Consider the following 23,375-nt stretch of genomic DNA (forward strand, 5'->3'; position numbering starts at 1 on the left):
GGCAGTTTTTTCTTTCTTCAAGTCCTTTGACATACTAACTTTCTAAGTACTTCTACAGCATCTGTACAGAGGAGTTTCAACCTCTAGAAAAAATTCTTTCAAGTAGAAAAAAAGATCAAACTATTTGCCCACAAGAACTTTCTCTCTAGAAACAAATCAGTGTATACATATTTTGCAATGCTATCTGAAAGACTCTCAGATTTTATTAAAAAGTGAAACATCAAGATAAAATGATTTTTTAAAAAATCTATGCTATGACACCAGTTCTGAATTAAAACAACTTGCCTACTCTAACTAGCAACAAGAAATTAAAAGCAGCACTGTCCATTATACATTTTTAAAAATGTAAACTTCCTAACTCTCAGATAAAATTCTGGTGAGTACAGATTCTTAAAATATTTGGGAGAAAAATTAAAAAAAATAAAAGCCTTTTCTCAACATGTATGGCAGATACACTGTATTTACTACATTTCAAAACCCTGTTGGGATTGATGTCACAAATAATTCTGACTCTCAGCATTGTATGTATCTTACTAGCACAAAGGGGGTATTTAATACTGAAACATAAAATACAGCTGTGAGGAGTCCTATGCCTACAGATTCAGGTGATCTTGAGGTACATGCAAAACCAGGATGATTTTAACTCCAACAAATGACAAACTGCTACCTTTTCCTCACGAATAAACCCTAAGAACTACATAAACCTACTGAGAATTGGTATGTTCCTATGCAAACAATCACAAAAACATTGTGACAATCACAAATGTCACAATGCATTAAGAAGCAAAAAGCATTCAAAATGCCACATAAATAATACAGTTTACGAACACCAATTAAAAAATATTTTTGAGAAAGATAACCTTACTCCTAAAATAGACATGCCCTTTTAGAAACCTATTTGCTTACCTGTATGTTTCATCCTTCCAGATGCAGAAATATAGAAAACCTTTTGTTCACAATGAACAAGTCACACAAAAATGACTCAATTGAACTACAGTTTATAGTAGAATTTATTTGTATTCTGTACCTTTCTTTTTAATGTCACAATATTTGGGCAGCATACCCAGGCTCTTACTGTTTTAAATCCCTCAGAACTGCTTTCACAATAATAATTCCCACAACACTGAAAATCTTTGGCACTATACTTTAATGTCAAAAGGAATTAATTCAAACTTAAAGAATACAAAACCTTTTGTCCTTCTTAACAAGACATTTTAATGAGGTATATAATTGTACTTATTGCACATCAAGAGCACAAATTTAACCCAGATTGCATAAGAATACCAGAATTATTTTTTCCTGCTTGCTAAAAAAGCTGGAGGCATTTCCATGTAGTATTAACCTTAAAAACCTTGACACCCCCACAGGAAACTGATTTTCTACAAAAACTTTGGGAAGGGTTCAGTTTGGATTCCTGAGCAAGACATTTACAATCCATTTGGGTCCCAACCTACAACACAGCCCACAGATGAGAGCACAGCATATGGAAACCCAACACATTGAACAAGCCCACATCAGATGAAACTTTGAGAATAGGAGGAGCTGAATGGAAGGTAACAAAACAAACAATTCTAGAGTTTAACATTTTTGCTAAGTCTCCTTATTAAACATTCTGTAATGAAATTGTTTTCACAGTAATTGCTGATCTTCTGTAAGTCTTGAAAGACATTGAGATGGCAATCATCCAACTTGTTTTGCCCCCAAGAATTTATTATATGACTTGTTTTTAAAGGAATTAATAAGAAACATTTCCTACTCAGAAAGGAATTTACTATGAATTTATTCCCTTACAGAGGGAATTTTAATTTTAATTTTGGGGTTGTTTTTTTCAGTTTGGTGCCATTAGTTCCAGCTGAGGGCCCTTTGAACACTGGGCACTGTTACGAGGCTTTTATTTTCTGGTCCACAACTGATGCTGGTTTCAGGGACAAAAAGTGTCTGTGACCACACGAGGAAGCCACTAGCAGTTGTATGTTTTTAAAACTAGAATTTAAAGGAAAGAAAACAGACACAGGTGAACACACCATGCAACACAATACACCATTTCAACATCTCTGTAGGAGCTCTAACTTCAACCCTGCCTTGCTGGAAACTAACGTGCTTTTATGAACCTCAAAATCTTCATGAACTCTTTATGCATTAGCCCACTGGGGCAAGGAGACAGTTTTGGGGCAGGCACAATTCACTGACGGACAGCAAAGATCCTGCAGTTGGTTGATGCATTTTGGCTGTCTTCAGAGTCGTGATCTGTGGTTGTGATCACCAGAACGGGTAGTACAGCCCTATCCATAGGGAGGACCTCTCCTGGCACTGCAGCTCCCCAGGGCCTTTGAAAACATACCAGTGTGTCTCAGACACAAGGGAGTCCCCCTGAGAACTCAGAGGAAAGCCACAGTGAAATTCCCACTTCTCTGAAGAATCACTCCCATATGGGCTTTATTCTTCTGTCCAATGTGACCATTTGTACTGTTTTCTGTCTTATTAGCAAATGCTACCTCAGGATTCTTGACCAAAAACTTTATTTACTTGCACCTTCCCAAGACTTCCTGGAGAAATGTCCAAATGTAAATTCCAGTTTGCAGCACTAAACTAAAAGGAGGCATGGTAACAGTTGGCTTAAAAAAGGAGAGGAATAATCTGTTCTTTATATCCTCTGTACACAGGATATAAACAACATAAGGCTTAAAAACAACCTTAAACCCAAAGGTAAGGCAGCAGTAGAGTCCATTGCCTATAAAAGTTTTAGAGTTAGCACAAGGATTAACAAATTGCTCAACACATGGAAATGGGATTTTGCTATGGACAGGAAAGAGTATTTAGGGATCATCCAAGGTTCTTTCCATGCTTGTAGATTATTCAGCCTCCTTTAAAGATGTGGCTAATGTGATCACACCACACAATACTCTCACCAATACACTTCATAACTCATTAGCTTTGGTGCCCACTTGGTTTGAAAGAAGGGCAGAGGTGTCAAGAAAAGCATCTCCCAGACCATGATTTTCACAGGTCTTATCAGTACCACTGACACAGCTCAGCCCCTTCCCTATGCTGACACAGCCATCAGATGTCATGAGTTGTTTCTGAACCAGTTAATGTTTCTGCTACCACTGGCCCATGAAAAGTGCTATGCTGTGCTCACGCTGCCACTTGCCTTTTTCCTATGAAAAGGCAGTGTGGAAAACCAGGAGCAAGGGATGGCAGCCCAGTGGCAACTCTTAGGACACAAGTCCTAAGTCCTGAAAGATAAGATTCTGTCCACTGGTCCCTACGTCAGCAGCCATTTCAAGAAAAAACTACAGAAAGATTGCTAATTTTCAATAACACCTAACATCGACAAAAACCTCAGACATGCTCTTACTGATTATCCTTTCTTTTATTTCCTGTCACACCTTGAACAGTGAAAATTACAAAGTCCTGTCTTACTGGGCAGCCTTCTTACTAATGATCAAACCTTCTTCCTTTTATACACTAAAGGGATCCACGATCACTCCAGATTCACGGGTCTTCCTCCCTACTGGCTTCTTGCTCTAAAAGCAGCAGAGCCAGTAATAAGAGCAGAGAAATATTCAGACCCAGCTGAGCAGGGCTACAGGGACAAAGGTGTGCATTGCCCATAGTTGTATCCTGCTTCTCAGAGGAAGTTCAGCCCTGGCATTTTCAGAACATGCACAAACATCTCTCTAGACTGGGGAAGCTGGTTAAACACAAGCATACATCCTCTGAAATTATTTTCCATTCCAAACAGTCTTTCAAACAAACCACGTTGCAAGCATTTTATACAGCTTAAGACCTGGAACACATTTACAAAGTCAAAGGAAAGTTTGGCTCATAATTAGATAACCTTACATAATTTTTTCCAAGATTTGGTATCAGCAAAAACATTTCTGCCATGAAATGAATAGTGGAGTTTGTTATTTTTAAATTCCACTGGATGTAGTTGTGCAGGTTTTGTACAAGAAAGTATTTTCCTGCAATGTTTATACTTAAACATTTCTATAAGAAAAATTTAAAGGTAAGACAAATGTTCCTTCCAAGTTAAGAACAACAGCAGAGAAATAGTGAGAAATTAAGCAAAGTCATTTTTACTCATAGTAAAAACCACTTGTTTTTTTAAAGATTAAAAAAATAATAATCTGTAAATACTTTCCGAATGTTCCACAATCCTCTTAATTAAGAATGAAATAGATATGGAGATAATTAATGAGATAGATATATCACAAAAGAAATGTTTTGTATAAGACAATCTTGCTGCTGAGGAGACTTAAGCAAGCAGAAGAATCTCCTGCACACCAGCACAACTAGGGCAGTTTCCTCACCACAGGCAGTGGAACTTCCTGCAGGGAAACCACTGCTAAATGATCTAGACTTCTTAGACACAGCTGAAGAAATTAATGCCTCCTCACACAAGTGAGTGAGGAATGAGAAAATGGCAATGATGTTGGGTATTTAATTTAGAAGCAGCCATCAGCTGCAACATGCTGAGCTGGCCCACTGTGTGAGGGGCTCATCTCCTTATTGTGCCAAGGATAACCCACCTGTTCATCTGAATCCCCAATATGATACATCATTTGGGGTCACAGGGAACCTGGGCCTAAGTACAATTTAAAAGAAAAAACGGGGAGGGGGAAGGAGCAGGCATGTTCTCTCCAGCTCCCAGGCAGATGGCAGTCACAAAGGCTGGAAACACTAGCAGAAAGAACTGGCACAAAAGGAACAAGAATAGTGCTGGGGCACATTGTCTCCAGCTTCACGGGGAGTTAGAGGGAATTTATAGAACAGACAGCTCCCAAAGCCCTGCAGTGATCAGCTGGGGGTGCAGGTGATCCTGCAAAGCACTCCGTGGGCAAGGGGTACCTGCAAACAGAACTCCTGGCAAGCCCTTAGGGGACAACATTAAACCTCTCAGTGGCTGTGGCCTATTAAATAGCAGAATATATGAGAATCCATCTCCACCAGTGTCCAAGCACTTGCATTTTTCTTAATGCCAGAAAACTAAGGAAACCAAGGAGGCGACAGGATTCAGCTCTAGTTTCAAGGAAACCTTCTCAAAGTAATACATTTTAGTAAGACATACAATTAAAAAAAAGCCCTAAGTAAAGCTGACAAAAAGAACAAGAACACATCCCTTCCGTTTCTCATCCCACTATTTATTTATTTCCTGGCAGATGCAGAGAAGTGTTGAAGCAGCAGCTCTCTTGGCTGGTGGAAGTCGCCAGCTGGAAACTAGGGGAACAAAGAGCAGTGCAGGTGGAGCCGCGTGGGAAGAGACAGGGGGAGCAAAGACGGGCACAAAAACAGCGGCACAGAGCAGATACGGAGACACCCGCCTGTCCCTTCTGCTCTTCTCCACTCACTACTACAGTGATTTTTAAAACGCTATTTTACAGCCATCTTTTATCTCATCCCCACACCACTCTTTGGAATCACAGAATCATTTAGGTTGAAAAAGACCCTAATTGAGTCCAACTGTTAGCCCAACACTGCTCCACAGATGGTGAATTGACCACTTCCCTGGGCAGCCTACATCAGTCAAGGAGTTGTCATTGAGCAGCAAAACCAATAAACCCCAGCTTTCTCTAGACCCTTGTCTTGAGGTGACATTCCTTTAATGTTTAACATGGGCTGATTTCCTTTTGGAACCTTCCTCTCAGCAGCAAAATTAATAGGGTTTTCTTTTACCAAATGACTTAGTCTTCCACATAACTCTCAGGAACTCTTCAAAGTCTCTCAATTTTCTTGAAATTTTGTTGAGATAGTTAACAAATTCAGAAGTTACTACTGGGCTGAATTAATAGCATCATTGCACAAGCTGCACCTCTTTCGAAAATCGGACCAAAGAAACCTCAGCCCATGACATAGGAAATTGACAAATTTTACATTACAGTAAGAAAGGTGAAGTAGAGTAAGTAGCAATAAAGGAGACCATCTCTTTTTTTTTAGCTGAAAGCATACAGCTATATAGGAAATGGCAAAACCTTTCAGGAATATAGGTTTGTGTTTAGTCATATAGTGATAACAAAAAGACCATTAGTTGATAGGTCATTCCTAGCAGGAGATAAAATCTTGAATTGAATAAAGAACAGGGTGACACATCAAGCCAACCCCTAATGTGGTACCAGATGAGGGATGCCTTTCCTGCAGTATACATTACACATTCAGAAACCCAAAGGTGTCTTCAGCCATTTGACCATTTAATGGTCAATGAGACTGATGGGTGTTCACATAAGGATAAAAATAGCCTTCATATTATCCTTGCAACCTTGGCAATAAATGAGCTATTGCTGCTACAGAGGGGTAAACTGAATGTTCTATTGCAAATTAGTACTTCTAGCATTGTGCTTGCAGCATTTCTAGACAGACCACAAGAAAAGGGGAACTCTAACAGAGAGTGAGACTATCATTATTAAAAGCATTGACAGAAAATTCTAACGGAACAGAAACATCAGGAGCAGAGCAAAAGAAACATTTTATATTACATAGTACTAAAAATCCATTTGAGGTTAAAAAATTTTTAAGTGTAAAGTTTGGGAAGTGGTTCACTATGGCAATGTATATTAGCTTATGATTCAAACACCTTTCCTTGGAACAACACAACTCCATTAAGCTCTTTCATTAAGAAACTATAGCACTGGCCATCTTACAGCAGTGGTGAACTGTTTTTGAAATGGCTTAATGTTCTCCTACAAAGGAAAATTTCTGTACAATGTTTCTTGCAAGACATATTGTCTTGAAAGTGTCATCAGGAAGCAAAGCAAACTTTCAGGTATTTAAAGTTGGCCCAAATAATATCACTGCTCCAAAAGAAGTTTTTCTCCACAGAGTCACATATCACCCAAGCCCCTCAACGAGACAGTGCTGTGGAAAATGTAGAAATGCTGTTCTGGGCCAATGCCAATTTGACCATAGGATGGTCCTGCAACTCTAGATTTAGGGCCCTATATATTACCAGAATTCTCCATATGGAAGGGAATAGGAACACATAAAGCTAGACAGCACTACTCATCCACTCAAATGTATTTCCCATCTGCAGCCCTTGACACATCGTTCCTCTTTCTCTTCATTAAAATGTCAAACACTCATAATTTGAAACTTAGCTTGACCAACTTACTAGAAGGACTATAAAAGTATTATGGTGCTCAACTGTTAATTAGATGGTTACTAATATTTGCACTTATATGTTGCCAAATAATTTAAACTATAAAATTTAAACTGCATAGTAAGGAAAAAAAAAGAAAAAAGATTCACAAATGTCTCTTTTACTTTCGCCCTTCTGGATGTTTCACTCCCTCAGAGATGTTTACTTTAAGGTCTGTCCTTCAGTACCTGAGCAGAAGACCTTCATTCCACTTCCAGAGTAACCTCTTTTGTTGCAGGGCTTTAATTCAGTAGTTATACTGAAACTAAGTGCCTTGCCAGACTTTAGTAAACTAAAGCTTTACCTCTTGCACACTTCCCCTGCAATCAAATATATGCATAGTAAGTAATGCAATCTAAAAACAGCTAATGAGTATTTCCTATGGAAAAATACTCCTTTGGAGAGTATACTCCTCAAGGACAGTCCTGATTTAGACTAGATCAAATAAAAGATATAATTACTATAATACAGCTGTGGGTGGAGGAGGGGGTGGAGAGAGTGAGAAAGAAAATGAGGGACTGATAACTTGATGTAAATAACACTAAGAATTATTTTCCTGCTGACATCAGCACTGCCCAGTGCTGTTCTTTCTTGTTCTGAAACATTTGCTCTGGCCAGTGAACCTGGGACCTGTCATGCTGTGAGGTAGCAGGTGCTGTAACATCGTCAACCCCAGGCTCCCCATCCTGGTTCCTTCCTCTCACAACACTTAAAAGATGTTTTGACAGACACGACTTCACAGCTCTACTATTATAGAGGTATACTGTATCTCCAGAATAATAATACAGTGCTGTTTTTAAAAAGAAGTCCATGGTTTAGCGAGGGTAGCAACAGGAAACAATACAATTGCAAAAAAACCCCAAGCATACTATTTGATACAGGGGTACATCTCCACCATATATCAGGCATAGAAAACAGAAAGCTGAGGCTCTCTTCATTTCTAACCTTGGCAGCACCTCGTGAAAAACTCAACCAAAAAATTGGGTAAGATTTTGGCTCCAAATTTTGTTTTGGGGCATTTTGGGGGGTTGGTTATTTGTTTTGGGTTTGGTCCTTCTATTGCTATTGCCAGGCTTTCCTTGAGATTACCCAAAGACTTTGCAGGAAGCTTCAGATCTCAGCAGAGTTTTAAACCTCATGTTATCCCTCTTTAAAGGTTACTGGGTTCTAGCCTGTTTCATCTTCCATCTGCAGCAGCCATTTATATTTATAACCTGCTCATCACCATGATACCTACAGCATCTAATAAAAACCAGAAACAAGCAGCTTCCTGGACCCTGCCTTTTATTACTCAACAACAGACAACAGCTCTTAACAACATAATTGGGATTTATTTATTTTTGCCTTCTGATCTCCTCCCAAACCAGACAAGCCTCAATAAACACTGGCCACCTCAATGACTCCTTCAGGCTTCTCTTCTTTCACATCCACTGCTTCCAATGACATTCACTGCTGTCCTGCTTCTACTTAACCTCCCTCAACCTCAGGTAAGGTCTCCGCTTATACATTCTTATAAGAGAAAACTAGTTTCAGCCTATCTATTCTTCATGCTTCCAACCAGCACCATAAGGGATCTCCTGTAAGTACCAGGAGCACAAAAAGCTGGTGGGAGGCATGAACTTTGCAGGTACCAAACACAGAAAGGAGCCCAGCCTGTAACCCAGACATCAGCCCACCATGACCTGCAGAAATGTGCTACCTACTTTGGGATAGGTTTGTTTCTCCTTCTCACGCTTCTTAAAAAGGGTATTACTGTCTATTAGGTACAAAGGAAAATTTGTTTCCACTAATACTGAAGTCAGAGTTTACAGAAGAGACAGCCTGAACATATGGGACAAGTCCAGGTAGCTAAATACGAGAACACTTATAGCAGTTACAATTATATAGGTCTTCCACAAATTTCAGCAATAACAGAGAAAAAGGTCGCTCTTCAGAGATTAAAACATTTGATTCTTGCTTATCAGAATGAGTTATGGACAACTCTGCATGGCAGATCTGACAGCTGGTGTCCATCATTCTGAAAGCAGTGGCAGAAAGCATTTAAAGTTTTTAAAAACCACTGGAGTTAACATCCAGAAGTGGCGAACACTTCGAAAGAGTGAGGAATCCTCCCCAGCTAGATGGCAGCCATGAGATCCAGTCACCTTGACCTAGACTAAATGAAAATACTGCAACATCTTGAAGCACTTCCCAAAAAAAAAAAAAAAAAAAAAAAACCACCCAAACCAACAATCCACTACAACTCCAATGAACCTTCCAAATTTCTACCACGAAATAAAATGGGTTTTTTCCAGGTCACCTAAATACAAAGGTACCATAGAGCCCCATGGAAGCTGTTGTTTTGATGTTTCACAGCTTTGTGGTTCCTCAGCAGATGACATCCAAGGCACCACAGTCTCCCTTCTGAACAGGCTGCCTGGCCACCATCACTTCTATCTGTAATGGCAGAATTAGTGTAAGGAACAGAAAGCAACTAGAAATGATGCACACAAACAACCTCTTGCCCAAAATACATGTGTTTAAGATGTCACAGTGCTTCAACATCCAAGCACTTCAAAACAAAAGTGTTTTTCTTTAATTCAACGAATTACAAGTTTTTAAACATTTCCAAAGCAACTTCTCTTGCAAACATTGTTAAATTTGCCCTAGAAGACCAGAAGACATTCTGGCATTTCCCATAATAATGCAGTTCTGGGTTTTGTTCTGCTTTCAGACAAAATGAGACTTAACTAATAAAAGAAAACAGAAATTCTGTGACATATGATGCATTTTTGCCACAAACAAATCTCTTACAGATATATCTCCTACTCCATCAAAATATTTTTTTTCCTAAAATGAGCATCTTTCTTCCACAGTTACTGTTATGTGATTTTTTTAGACTGGCTACCCCAAAAAACCTTGATGCTTCCTGTACCCCTCCTCTTTTATCACATTTGGCATGTTTCCTGAGTTCACTTCCCTAGCACTTACAACTACAGAGGTCCTCTTAAAGGCAATGCAGCAAACAGACAAAACATTATCTCCTACAGTTGTGCAGTTATCTTAATCAATATCATTAAAACCCTTCTTTAGTTGAGAGTTATGGACTATTTTTATAAGACTGAAGAGTTGTCAAAAGTTTTCTTAACTGAAGGTATACCCTAATAGCTAATTCCATTGCACGTGGTATATGCAGAAGACACTTCCTGTCCTTCCTTGATCTTATATCACATTTACCTGTAGTTGGAATCAACACATCTTTTGGAAAAGCAGGTTAAATTTTTTCTCTTCCACACCACTAAACAAAACACTAAAATTATCACTATTTCATCCAACATGCTGGCACCTTATGTGCAGAAATGCATCATTCAGTCGGTGAGAATCTACTTGTTTGTCCAAACCAAGAGTTCTCCCTCGATTCAGCTAAAGAGCACAGGATTTCAAAGCAGCAACACTGGAGTCAAAGACAACACTGTCTCCAGAGCCCATGCACAGTCTGCCAGCATTTACAGCACATCTTCTATCATGATTTGTATTTGCATTTCTTTCTGTACACAGTAAAGGAAAAGCAGCCTATGGCTACTAAAACATACAGATGCTCTTATAAAGACAGCAATTATTCAGAGGAGGGAAAGCAAAAAAAAAAAAGTTTTAAATACATACAGAATCACAGGATTGAGTTTTGGCCTCCCTCCCCTTTTATTCTTATTTTGGGCATTTGGAACCTCAAAGTACTTCACCTTTTACTTCTCCACTGCTGTTACTGTTCGCAACAAAATAATTCTGACTCTATTTGTTAGCCCACAGCAGTCACCCTGTTTTGCAAATGATTAGACACATTGTTTTGTTCCGAATACCATCATCTTGGCTTCCATAGGACATCATTGTGTAAATTATGCCAGAAGTAAATAATGCATGAAATGTGAAATGTTGCCTATGCCAAAGCTGATCTAATGTTTCTTGGTGTGGAAAGAGACTTTAAGAAAAAGAAAAGATTAAAAAAAAAGGTAAATTGATTTGAAAGGCTGACACCAAAAAACCACTTGAAATTTATAATCATAATAATAAAGTAATGCTACAGAAATTTGCTATTGAAAGTAGAATTCAGCTCCATGACTCATACCGGAGTGAGCAAGCAGACACCATGGACCATGTTCAGACAGTTTGAATTCAAGCTCAGCCAAGTGTTTCCCATTAGCCAACTCTAAAATTTTACTGACACCAAGACGGTGGGAATTATGAGTCTCAAATCCAGCATTTTATTATGGCTCGGCCCAAAGGAGCATCTCCCCACCACTTCCTGATAACGAAGGGGACCGACCCAGTCCTGCATTATTCAGACTGTAGGACTACACAGGTGCAGGGGTAAAATACTAAAACCAACATTTGCAGCTTTTTTGGAGGGGGGAAAGACTGCAGGGCAGAAAAAATATCCTACAGACATAAAAAATAAAGCAGAAGAAAACACCGAAGATGTGCTCTGGTAGTCAAGCTATCGAAAGTTTCTCAAGACCCCCCTTTTTTTGTGGGCTTCACGGTGATGTATGTGGGGCACTCCTGTAGCTCTGCTCAGCACCGTGTGCTCGGTGCAAAGGCCTGCATGGCTCAAACAGGCACAAGAGATGATTTAACAGACAGCCACTGTGTAACCTTGGGGTAGTTTTAAGCAGCCTGTTCCTGACCAGAGAGTGCCCAGGGCACATATCAGAGGAGCATCTTCAACACCCCTCTGCAAACGTACCACCCCGTCTGAAACAACTGGCAGCACCAAGTGTCTGAACTTCAGTGTTTGCAGGGCAGATTTTTGGAAAAAATAAGCTATTAAAAACATTATTTAAGTCCAAAGAGATAAGACCCTAATTTCATAATTATCTAGATAAAGACATGTCTTGTCAGTTGGTCATCATTAAAACAAGATTCTTACTTTTTAAAAATAAATATGGTAGCATTTTTGTTCTTAAAACAAAGTAATAATTTAAAACGTATTTGAGCAACCACATCACCTAATATACATCTTAATTCTTATTTTATAAGAAATTTGCTCCACTATAATCTTTAACCTACTTGTGTGGGTATGTATGACATATGCAAAGTTAAATTTAGCTGAAAACTGGAATTCATTTAAAAATACATAGTCTTCATCCGCTAAAAACCCAAAAGCTACACATTTCTTATATATACAAAGATTTGGAACTTTATAAACACATGTTTTGTCTTTTAAACACCTTGATAAATGAAGTAAATATAATTTGCAGTTAATGATTTCTCTGATTATTTCTGGTCACTGTGTCCTACCAGATCACATCCCACCATATCCTTCCACCTCATCATCATATCTAAATGGCAGGAGTAAAAAAAAAAAAAAAAAAAAAAAAAAAATTTAAAAAATAATGATAAACAAAAAAATGTTATTCCCAACAGAGTTCTCTATTTTATGCAGTGTCACCTAATAATGCTGCTGAATACAATAGATAAAGAAAATACTCCCTCTGTTCAGGAAGAGGGGATTACTATTCGTCCACAGTTGATTTTCTACTCCAGCAACCTTTTCAAGTTAATTATCCACTAACTTGCTGTTAAACTGTTTGACTGTCTCAAAAGTTGAACTAGTACATATGGCTCATTAATGTTTTATTTTACCATACTGTTGGTATGTTTAGGTGTCAATACATCAAAGAATCTTGCTTTACAGATATTATATCAGATGTATTTCTCAAATCGTAGTATTTTAAATTTAAATAGGTCATTTATCCTGATTCCTTGCCAGAGAAATGCTTGTTCCATCTTTCATGAATCTATCTTGGCTAAGTTTTTCAGCTCAGCTAAATTCATGTTTTCAGACTTTATACCATCCCTCTTTCACAGGGGCTGTTTGAGCCAGATTCAGCCACTGAAGTGAATTGTATTCAACATCTCCTTTGCAAAACAAACTGTGGCAACATCATCAATCTGTGTATAAACATCACAATACTGACAGCAGATTGCTGTAGATACACATATGACTAAGGAGGGGTTATACTCAACTTTTTGGTTGCACTTATGTAAGTACCATGACAAAACCACTTACTGAAAACATAAAAACCATTCATCATTGTCCTTGCTTCATACTGCATCAACGTCTCATGAAGAAAGTTAACTCTTTCTAATCCCAATGGATCTTTTTCCTCCATACCTTTTGTAGCATCATTTTAAATCACTGGCACAGCAAAGCATTATTTTCTTGGGAAATTACATAATTAATTGACACTTGGCTATTATGAGGGTTAATTACTGAAGGCTGCAGGCCCTGACCAGGCTAATTCTGACCATCCCACTGAATGTCTGTGGCAAGCAGGTCTAAGAGTCTATTTTACAGTGTGATTTGAAACACACTTGGAAGGAATGGCTTCTACAAATCATCTACTGTGTATCTCAGCATTGAGGTACTCAAAACTACTAATCTTGTAAGGAATGACTATGAAGTGATAGTTTACATCATAAAAAAACATTTAAAGATGTACTAAGACATCAATTTTATTTTTTTTACAGAGCACATCAGCAAGATCGCTCCATGTGAAGTTTTACCCTTTCCCTCATTACAATTTAGAAATTTTTTTAATAACAATACTACCCTGACTTTTACATCGGAGTTTTTCATTTTCCTACTTACATAAACACAAGTTTGCTTGTGACTCTAGAAAGGCAACGACAGTTTAGGAGATTGTGGTCAGAAGTACTGATACTGAAATGTCAGTTTTCCTTTCCTCTTCTTGCTGCACTGCTTACATGAAGTTATACCACACTTTTGTTTCTTCCTGACTCAAAGGCATCAGTAGGATGCAACTTCTCTCTAACACCACTTTTTGATGGACCTGCTGTTCAGTCAGCAAAATCACACTGCCAGCACAAGCATAATGCCACATTCTGTCAACAGCTGCAACAGAGTGAACTTTATTTTTGTAAAGTAACATAAAGTAACATTGAGTTAATTCCCTCACTCAAACAGCTAGCAACTGCTACAGTTCCTTTTCTTTTCATTTGCGGCAGACAGTTAGTTCCACCCCAGCTATCACACAGGTAATAATTTATCCTTACGGAATTAAGAAAAATAAATTTCAGAAAGCCAATCCTTACTGGCATTTTTCCAAAGAAATATCAACTTAACCTTTTTTATTATTATTATTCTATTCACACTTCTGCTTTTTGAATGCATAATACAGTTAAAATGTAGAATTGTAACTATAGAGACAAGGCACAATAAACACAAGTTAACTCACGAAGTCTGCGGAAGAAAAGCACGACCGTTTGTCTGTGTTCCCTATTCACACAGTACTGGAAGGAGAGTCCCAGCTAAAAATGCAGTGCCTGTACAGCTCCAGCATCACACAATTAGTACTTGTCATCTTGGAGCTCATAATAACACAGTGTGTTCATTTGCAGAGGAAAGAATGCGTTTTCTTAGGAAATTGGATCTCTGTGCTGATAGTGCCAAGTCCACAAATAAGATTAAGGTTTATAAAAGTGAGAATTAAAAATACTGCCAGAAAACCAAGTGAGAATTAATCAAGTAAGTTAGAAACTAATGAAAAGAAATAAGCATTTTAGTGTAAATCTGAAGTCCAATTCTGCTCCTCAATTTCTTAAGACAAAATATTCAGTGACAACGGTAATGTCAACAAACAGCAGAACTAGCACAAGGTACCTCTCCTTTGCTGATCAGGGGGCAGTGATCCTGTAAAGCATTATTTTATCTGAAATGCCTGCAGACATCAGCCCATTGGTAGTTGGCACCCACAACAAACACACTTGGGGTCCCAGACTCAAGCAGCAGAGGCTGTATGTACTTGCTGGTGACCAGCTTCAAAATAGGGTCACAAGTCAACTGCCCCAAATGAGACAAGGCAAACCAGGCATTGTCAGCACCTAGCACAGCCGTCCGTGTGCAGCACGGACATCCCAATGCACTCAGGGAGCATAATCCAACAGATCTTCAAAGGAATAGGCCCAAAACCCCAGACAGCTTGCCCACATGGGCAAGCAAACCTGTTTTTGTCATCCACTGATGGCCAACAGTGGTACCTCCTGCCTTCCTCCCTCACCTCTGCCTGCTGTTTCCCCTTGTTAGAAGGGTTACTGATATTGATCTATGTAACAAAGCATGCTGTGAGATCACCTTCACTTCAGCAGTATTTTTGTGGCCCCAGTAAGTCAAAAACATTTACTTTTTTCAAAATTTGGTTTTTCTTTGCACAAATTCAGTTCTTTCCCCCTTTGTTAGGAGCCTAAAGCATAGATAACACCATTTTCAATCTCATCAACACAGATGTATATATATAAATCCAGCTGATGCTGCTGAATTTCTTCTAATTCTGACAGTGTACATAAGTGCATGGTGCATGACTAGTCTGCTCCTTCTCCTTCAACATAAATACTGTAAAAAAATAAAAACAAAAACAACCCCAGCACAGATCTTTCAGGCAAATAATTACAGATATTTTGCGGAGTTACTTTAAAAGCCCCTGGTAAAAGATCTGCCACAAGCTTTGTGCAATTCTAAATAAAATCTTAATGGTTCTGTCTTTAACCACACAATATGTCTAGCCAAAGACTTTCAGTACACGGGGGAGGTATGATTATACAGTCCAAAAAACCCATGCTGTTCTGTCCCTGTCATGGCCGCCTCTGTCCCGTGAAGTGTCTGACATTTTTCATTTTAGTGCTAACTTCAACCTTTTTTCCAGAACTGAAATAACTCTTGCTGAGTTCATTGTTCAATTCCTGTCTGTAAGTAAAGCGAAATCAGAATAACCTCTGCTGTACCCTACTGCCCAGCAGAATTGCTGGCTTTAATGAGCCTGGGTGTAATGAATCTGTGTTCAATCACTTCATTCTTAGCAAGACCCCGGACTCTCGGGTGCACGCCATCTGCTCCGACTGACCCGGCTGCTTTTGGATTTTTTCCATTTATTCCAGCATTTCCTCTTCTGGCACATGCTCTCGCATTCCCTACCTGCTCTCTTGTTAGCTAGCATCTTTCATCCATGTAACTTCTTGGATCAAGCCAACTAACCTTTAAACCAAACCAAACCCTTGCCTGTTTGCTGTCTGACAGCACACACCACTGCTTTTCCCACAGGAACTGACATCAGCAGCACTACTCCATCTAGGATGCACCCACTGATATTTGTCTAGACAGCAAACCCTGCCATTACAGGTAAAGAAGTGGAAGGAGATTTCCTGTAATGCTTGTGAGCACCATCCTGATGAGTAATAAATCTCAATCAAAGAATGTATAAGGAAAAGCTCCTTCTTTCTCAAAGATTTATCCCACTTATTACACTGAAGACAACAGCACAGGTTTGAAACTGCCACGGCACTAGATGTCAGTTCCGGAAGCATCCTGATTTGTAAAACTACTCCTCAGTGAACGCCTTGAGAATAAAAAGCTGCAAATTGCACATTGCTTACAAAACCATCTATAACTGTCTCTTGCTATAGCCCATGCAAGGGCCAGAGAATGGCGTTAAGTACCTTCTGGACTGTGCAGACTCTGCTTAGTAAAAATCCAGAATTGCTTTCCAAACCAAATCTCCCCATTTCTGACATGAATAAGCTCAGCATGACCATTTCTCAGTTGGTCAGTAGGGATGCTGCCTATATATGAAGCACTAATAGTGACAGACGGGGATTTTTAAAAGCATTAAAAAAACCCCAAAAAACATTTATAGTCAAAAATTATTTCAAAGAAAACATGTTATCTTAACCCAAATGAGCTCTCTTACCCTAAAATAGGTGTCCCCTGTACTAACAGAAAACATATACCATGAATCTGTGTGTCTTGCTCCTCTAACTGTTAGAATGGTCGGATTTTCTAAAGTGAAAATATTAAATTGAATTTTTGAAATATAATAAGACAAAACATCAGAAAAATATCTTAAACAACATTGTGGGATTTTCCCTATCAAAAAAATCCCCATTTGCAATTTATTTTCTTTAACTCATTATTTTAATTCATTTTTTCCTGAAGTCTGAGTAAATGTAAGAATACCTGACAGCGGTGGGTTCTGAGGACAGACACACCAGCAGTAGAGCAGAATGCCACTGTGATTAGTACCCTGTAAACAAGAGGAGGAAGGAAGGAAGGAAAAAGAGAAGCAGACCCAGATCCCACAGGCCTTATTATCTGAATATTCCTGAAGACAATTACACGCTTGTTTGCTAGTAATGTTCTCCTCACCATATAAATATACCTGGAAATAATCTAAAATAGTAAAAACCTCCAGAACATTAAAAGCAACCAACAAACAAATCCAAAAACAAAGCCAAAATCGGTACCTCACCATTTCCGGGCTTAAATCACACATTGCTATCAAAACGACCCTGAAAACAAACTGTGATAATAACATGATCATAAATTTCACTTAAGCGATAGAATAAGAAAAATCGTGAAAATAAGAGGTTTTTTCCATACTTCTTTGAAAAATTAAGTGACTATTCTGATAAGCCTTCTTACTTTAAATTAAATGTCCCATGCTTCCTCTTTGCAAAAAGAGGAAAGAGGAAGAACACTCTTAGTGCTGTATCTATGTGAAATCTCTACTTTCACCACTTGATTCACCTGCAAGACCAAGGTCACAGTGAGGCTCAATACAAGGTAGTAATACAGTGCTTGGTAATGTTTTTGTTTTATTGATCTGGTAAGGAGCACAAGTAGGAAGAAAAATATTCTTGAAACGCCACAATTTTCGTTCAGAATCCCCTGTACAATATGAATTTATATAACCCATTAAGAAATGATCTACCAGCTATCAGGACAGCAGTAGAGTTGAATACTCTCAGGCAGTGCCAAGGTACATGAGCTCGATTTCAACTTAACTTTTTTCTGCTTGATAAGTAAAAGCTGTTGAAGAACAAAATTCCTGAAAATAAAAGTTAAATAAATAAATAAACAAACAAACAGAAATATCCTATCTCTGTTCAGGAAGTATTAGGAAACTATAGTGTGTTAGCTAAATTACTAATCTGCAGGTGGAGAAGACCACTTCTTCCCTCTTCCTGCAAACTGGCTGGCACAAGCCTTCTCCCACGCCGGAGAAGCTTTTCCTCAAACAGCAGGAGGGCTCCGCCACACAGCCCCTGTTGGGGACCACTTCTGGAGCTCTGCTGCTCTGACGGGTGAGACCCTCGCACTTCGCACCTTGATGTATTCGCGCTCAAGAACTGACAAACACCGCAACATCATTTTACCTACGGATTTTTTTTCCACTGAAACAACATTTAGGGAAAAACCCTCAGTGGTAAACCAGGAATCTAGCACATGGCACGTCCTTTCATACAACTGCCTTTATGACTTTCGGGACCCTTTCGAGAAAGGCGACGGCACTACCGACCTGACAGGGAGAGCCCGCCCAGAGCCCGCGGGGTGCGCAGCGCTCTCGGGTGCCCAGCCCGGCACCGGGCGGCACAGAGGGGCACGGGCGGACCCTCACGCACCCACACCCGGAGGGCAGAACCCCTGAGAGCTGCGCGCCGACCCTGCCAGCGCCTGTCTGGAGCAGGCAAGCGGGCACGGAGCAGCTCCAGCACCGCCGCTGCGGGGCGGGACCGGCCCCGCTCCGCTCTGCCCCGCCGCGAACAGGGCTGTGCCCGGTCCCGGCCCCGCGGGCACCGCAGGGGCACCGGCCCGCCCGCAGCCCCCAACTTCCAGGCGGAGGCAGCGCCAGCCCCTCTCCCGAAGGGCTGCGGGAGCAGATCCCGTCCCGCACCCCCCCAAACCGCCCGCACCCCGCAGCTCCGGGGGGAGCTGGAGCCGGACACCCCCGGACCCACCTGGTGCAGCGTGTCCGGGGGCAGCTGGGAGGCCCGGAACAGCTCGCCCACGCTGCTGCCCCCGGCGGCCGCCTCGGGGGGCGGACAGCACCGCGAGAAGAGCTCGGAGTAGCGCTGCTGCTCGGTCTCGCTCAGGGGCAGGAGCAGACCCCCGGTGCCGGCGGCAGCGGCGGCGGCGGCAGCGGCGGCAGCAGCGGGGCCGGACCCCCCCGCCGGCCCCTGCTCCATGGCGGGGCGGCGCAGGCAGAGCCGCTCGGCAGGGCAGCGGGTACCGCGCCGCCGGGGAGCGGGGGGACGGCCGGGGGGACGGGAGGTGTGGCGGGGGGACGGGAGGTGGGGCGGGAGGTGTGGCGGGGGCCGGGGGCGGTGCCGCGCTGCGGCGGGGAAGGTGCAGTCCCCGCCCGGTGAGCGCCGCGCCGGCTCCGCAGTGCCCCGGCCGCTGCCGCCGGCCCCGCCTCTGCCCTCCCCGCGGCCGCTCCGGCTGGCAGCGCCCGCCTGCGCTCCCGGGCCTCCCGCTCCTGCCCCGCTGCGGGACGGCGCCCACCGCTCAGCAGCACGCGGGTTTCTCCCCAGATCGTAGAATGGCTTGGATTGGAAGGGACCTTAAAGAATGTCTCGTTCCCACCTGCCTGCCATGGGCAGGGGCACCTCCCGCTTGACCAGGTTGCTTAATGCCCCATCCAACCTGGCCTTGAACACTGCCGGGGACGGGGCATCGCTCACCAGTAGCGTTTTCGAAGTACCACCTACTGCCCACCCACGTGGGCATCGCAGAAAAGAAATGCCATAATTCGATACCCTGCAGTGAGACCTAATCAATTAGCCATGACGGTTTGAGAGAGAAGCATCTCACTGTGTTCTCTATAGTCTTTGCTTTAAGGTGAAGGGCAAAGAGCCCCTTATTCATGGAGACAAGATTCCTCTTTATTACTCCTCTGTCAGCAGTGACACTGTAAATGTTCCCTTTACAGGTTGAGCAACACCTTAAAAGCCAGGCAGGTCACGACCGAGCTGGGAGAGCTGGGTACATCTCAGCCAGGAGGTTGGTTGTGTGTCGTACTGGTTTTTGCAGCCTTTCTTCCCAGCAGCTCTTTGGGGAATTTCAAAGAATAGGCTAATCAGCCTGAAGGCGATCCTTGTAAATATCGGTGACCCACAGAGGAGTCAACAAGTTCTCTTCACAGCAGCTTTGGTGCAGAGACATGGCCTGGCCCAGGAGAAATCAGACCACCTGCTGTTTGCTTTCAGTCCTGTACCGTTAGCAATGTCGGGCTAGCGTTGTTACCTGTGTTACTGAATGCAAAATACTTGGGAAGTCAGTGTGGTTTAATTTTTATATGCTTCTTTACTATTAACTCTTAAAAATAAATGAAATCCAAATGTAATAATTTTACATAACATTTATACTAGAAAATAGTTCATTTATGGTCCGTAAGGCCAAACAAAAATTATAAACTTGTCACCTCTGTTCTTGTTAGCTGAACACCGTTACCTCCTTTTAAAATCTTTTTTAAGCTACTTTATCATCTTCACACCACACATCTGTGCCTCCTTCTCACTTGCACAAAACATGCAAAGTCTTAATTCCTCTAATTCGAAATGAAGATCTGTTCCTGCCTTCTCAATGTGCGGAATGCTGAATGGGTTGTTAGATGCAGCTATTAGCAGGTGAATAATTGATACTTGTGTTTAAGGATGGAGTGTTATGGAGAAATCTTTTTTCTTTTAGGGACAGAAGATTGTCATGGTATTTTCTCATTTTAAAGCATATTGTTATGAAGGAGGGTAAGACTATTTCAGCAACTGAATCTTGTAGCCACACTTAAAGTGGCAAATATCCATAGTAGCTCAAAAAAATTAAGCAAGTCTTCTTGAGAAGGCTCTGCAGAGCAAAGAATGAATGACCCCTCAACTGCAACTCTGAACCTGGAGAGTCCTGTCACTGGCCTTTTTCTGTATCTTCATCCAGGTACAAGGTACTGCTCTGAGGAAATGGTGCCAGCCATGTGGAGGGGATGTAGGGCCATACCTAACTGTTGCCATATTTAACTATATGACTCTCGTGATAAAATATCTTCAAAGTAGCTTATGGAAGAACAGCTGGCTTCCAGCTGAACTTGAACAGGAGAGATGTTATTCTGACACACAAAAGAAAACACTGTGAATAATTTGTGTTAACTGTGCATTTTCATGTGCCTGAAGATGCTCACTGATAAGAGACCAGCTCAATACTTGTGATGCTAATGTCTCATCACGACGAATATGCCCTTTGCCAACACTCCAGCAAATACCATTGGATCTTTGCTGATGTGTCAGCCAGTTCTTCGAAGTTTTTCTAAGGTGGACCCTGGCAGGAAGATTTTGGAAACACACACTGTCCAGAACACAATAGTCTGTCTCACCAGCCACACCTCTTACTGCCAACACACACAGCTGCTTTTTTTTTTCTCCTTTGGACAATTTTCTCTTCTTCCTTGACCTTTAAAACTTGCATTCCTCTCTCCATACAGCCCACTCTCATCAGAAATGACACAGTGGCTGTGTTCACAACCAGTCTACCCCAGTATTGTAATCTCCAACATGTTGTCTCCAAGACATGAAAGAAGTGAACCACCACAAGCTGAGGGAGGAGGCAGAGAAATCCATGTCTCTTATGTCTGCAAAGTAAGTGTGAGCCTAGAGGTGTACCAGGTGTGAGCTGACCACCCCTGTTCGCCTTTGGGGTGCTCAGGTGTCTGCCTGCTCCCTGCAGGTGTTCTGCACTCAGCAGTGCCAACCACACTGCCTTATTCTGTTGCACCTACTGCTTATGGGGAGCTTTAATCCGCCCCATGTGCCAGAGCCACTTTCTGTACAGTCCAGTGTGCCTTGTGCAATGACATTTACAGCCTTTAAAAAGTTAAAGTTCCTGTGAGGGTACATTAGCTCAGACTAAGAAGCACTTAATGATAACAAAAGCCATACAAATATCGTAGGAAGAGAGATTCAACCTTCCTGTTTACATGGAAGTTGTGATGTCATTAAAGGTTACAAAGCTTCCCTACAACTAAGAAATGCTACATATCAGTATCAGAGTCCGAACAATTAAAGTATTTATTTTTTGCTGGAAAAAATAGTCAGTAATGTAAACTGAATTGAAATCTGACTTATCAAAGTATGGCTTAGATCTGTGTGTGGTCCTCCTTCCCTCCCCACCCAACTAGTAATGCAATTACTTACTCTGAAGTCAGCCAGCAGCAGTCCTGCAAACAATTGTGTGATCACGTGTGGGAGGGAGACCGAGGTCACAGAAAAAAAAAATAAAACCAAAATAAATACTACTTCCAAAGATGTGCTAATGGAAATAAATAGTAATGTCTCTGACAGGTATATTTTTGTTCAGGATATAAACTGGAATAATTTATATATATTGATATATATATTGTCATGTATAATATGACATAATGTATAACCTCCAGTAAAAGATTTCTCCCAATACTTTAGTATTTAGAAGATCCTGGGAATTTTTATTTGAGCAGTACAACCAAACACCAGTCACTCAAATTCATGTGTTATTTCACTAGTCTTAGGGTTGAGATCATGTCGGACTTGTCCTGGTCCAAAAGGCATGAGATCTGGATGGCAGCTGCTTTCCATTGACAGTGGAAAAATTCCATATATCGCCAAGCAAAGCTTTGGAAACTCATGCAAATGGTTGGCTGGAAAACTGTGATTTAGCTTTTCCCAAACCAGCTCAAGTGAATCTCACCCATTGCTCCTCATAACTATTTTTATTTACTTTCTTTGCAAAATCAAAGAAGACTTTGATGACAAGCGACTGGTGGGGCATGTTTCCTGGCCATGGTATCAGACATGCTTGGAATATACTTGACAAGCTTGCTGTTTAGTGTATAGATTCAGCATGCAAATACTCATACTCTTCTTTGCATTGTTGCTTACATGAAGAGATCCCATTTCTAAGAAAACCAGGAGAAATGCTTAATGAACTGTAAAATTTGATTCCCTGTTGTCCAGGTTGTTAACACCTTTAATGCATGAAAAAACCTAAGAAATAGTAACTGTTTTCTACTCTGACCAATTAATTGTTTTCAAAATCTAGATGGCATCATAAACTGCACATTGTGGAAGATGCAATTCGTGGCAGGTCGTTTGTTTTCTGTAAGCAACTGAATACATAATCGAGAATTAGATGGACAAATATCCTTATATTAATTAGTTGGGAGGAGAGGGGAGGGAAAGGGAGGCAAGAAGAGGAGGGAAGGAGGGAAAGAGGACCACACACAGATCTAAGCCATACTTTCATAAGTAAAATTTCAATCCAGTTTACATAACTGACATGATTTTTTCTAGCAAACAATAAATACTTGAATTGTTTTGATTTACTGGTATGTGCAGTTTCTTGGTTCCAGGAAAGCTTTGTAACCTAAAATGATGTCACAACCAGTTGTGTTTA

General features: G+C 41.0%; 1 protein-coding gene across 3 annotated transcripts in view; it reads right to left on the reverse strand.

Moving 5' to 3' along the window:
* The window catches only part of REPS2 (RALBP1 associated Eps domain containing 2), a 95,457-nt gene extending 76,253 nt beyond the window's left edge, over positions 1-19,204 (reverse strand). For 2 of the 3 annotated variants that reach the window (XM_042037267.1, XM_042037275.1), the window contains exon 1: positions 18,923-19,204. In XM_042037267.1, coding sequence (XP_041893201.1) covers positions 18,923-19,150 — 228 coding nt within the window. In that variant the 5' untranslated portion in view covers positions 19,151-19,204. The remainder of the gene's footprint in view (positions 1-18,922) is intronic. The other variant, XM_042037257.1, reaches the window with a different exon arrangement.
* Between the last annotated feature and the right edge of the window lie 4,171 nt (positions 19,205-23,375).

Source organism: Corvus kubaryi, unplaced genomic scaffold (genome assembly GCF_017639235.1).
Source record: "Corvus kubaryi isolate FWS band 111438036 unplaced genomic scaffold, C.kubaryi_AGA036_p1.0 133, whole genome shotgun sequence".
Classification (NCBI taxonomy): Eukaryota; Metazoa; Chordata; class Aves; order Passeriformes; family Corvidae; genus Corvus; species Corvus kubaryi.